Below are 1,160 nucleotides of genomic sequence, written 5' to 3' on the forward strand. Positions count from 1 at the left end.
GCGATCTGCGGCGGCGCGGGCGACAAGTGCCCGAAGAAGGGCGATGTGGCCGTTGCCGACTGCATCAAGACGCTGAAGAGCTACGCGGACGGTGCTAAGTGCGTGGCGCCGGTGGACGCCACTTGCCAGACGATCAAGACGGGCGCGAAGGGCTGCGTCTTTGGCTCGTCGGAGCCGGCTGGCCCCACGCAGGCTCCGGCGGGTCCTACCCAGGCTCCGGCTGGCCCCACCCAGGCACCCGCTGGTCCCACGCAGGCGCCCACGAGCGGCCAGTGCGCTGAGAACCACAGCCAGTGCAACGGCCAGAACTGGCCGTTCGGCGTGTGCTGCAAGGACCCGAACTTTGAGTGCAACAAGAAGAACGACTACCTCTCGCTCTGCGAGCCCAAGAAGAAGGCCATGGACGCCGAAGCCAGCCCCGTGGCTGTCTGGCAGAAGTGCGGTGGCAACGGCCACAACGGTGAAACCACGTGCACGGCGGGCAACAGCTGCGTGAAGATCAACGACTGGTACTCGCAGTGCCAGCCCAACGCGACGCCGGCCAACAAGCTCAACACGTGGTCGCAGTGCGCTGGCTCGGCCAACAACTTCCAGGCCGGCGGCAAGTCGTGCCGTGACGAAGATGCCTGCGTCAAGTACTCGGATGCGTACTCGCAGTGCGTCCCCAAGACGCAGCAGAAGGATGCCGCCGCCGAGATGGCCTGCACCAACGTGAGTGTCGAGGGCGATGCCACGTACTGCGTTGAAGGCGCCGTCTGCGGCGGTGCGGGCGACAAGTGCCCCAAGAAGGGCGACGTGGCCGTCGCCGACTGCATCAAGACGCTCACGAGCTACGTCGATGGTGCCAAGTGCGTCGCGCCCTCGGATGCCACGTGCCAGACGATCAAGACGGGTGCCAAGGGCTGTGTCTTTGGCACGTCGGCGCCGGCTGGCCCCACGCAGGCTCCGGCCACGCAGGCCCCGGCCGGCCCCACCCAGGCGCCCGCTGGCCCCACGCAGGCACCCACGAGCGGCCAGTGCGCTGAGAACCACAGCCAGTGCAACGGCCAGAACTGGCCGTTCGGCGTGTGCTGCAAGGACCCGAACTTTGTCTGCAACAAGAAGAACGACTACCTCTCGCTCTGCGAACCCAAGGCCAAGGCCATGGACGCCGAGGTCGG

The 1,160-nt window shown here is 66.9% G+C and overlaps 1 protein-coding gene across 1 annotated transcript; it reads left to right on the forward strand.

Moving 5' to 3' along the window:
* Positions 1–399: 399 nt before the first annotated feature.
* SDRG_03280 (hypothetical protein) lies at positions 400–1,025 on the forward strand (the record flags this gene model as incomplete). Its single annotated transcript, XM_008608911.1, has 2 exons — positions 400–795; positions 831–1,025. The coding sequence occupies 2 exons, from the start codon at positions 400–402 to the stop codon at positions 1,023–1,025; spliced, it is 591 nt and encodes a 196-aa protein (XP_008607133.1).
* Positions 1,026–1,160: the final 135 nt, after the last annotated feature.

The sequence above is a fragment of the Saprolegnia diclina genome (genome assembly GCF_000281045.1).
Source record: "Saprolegnia diclina VS20 unplaced genomic scaffold supercont1.8, whole genome shotgun sequence".
Lineage (NCBI taxonomy): Eukaryota > Oomycota > Saprolegniomycetes > Saprolegniales > Saprolegniaceae > Saprolegnia > Saprolegnia diclina.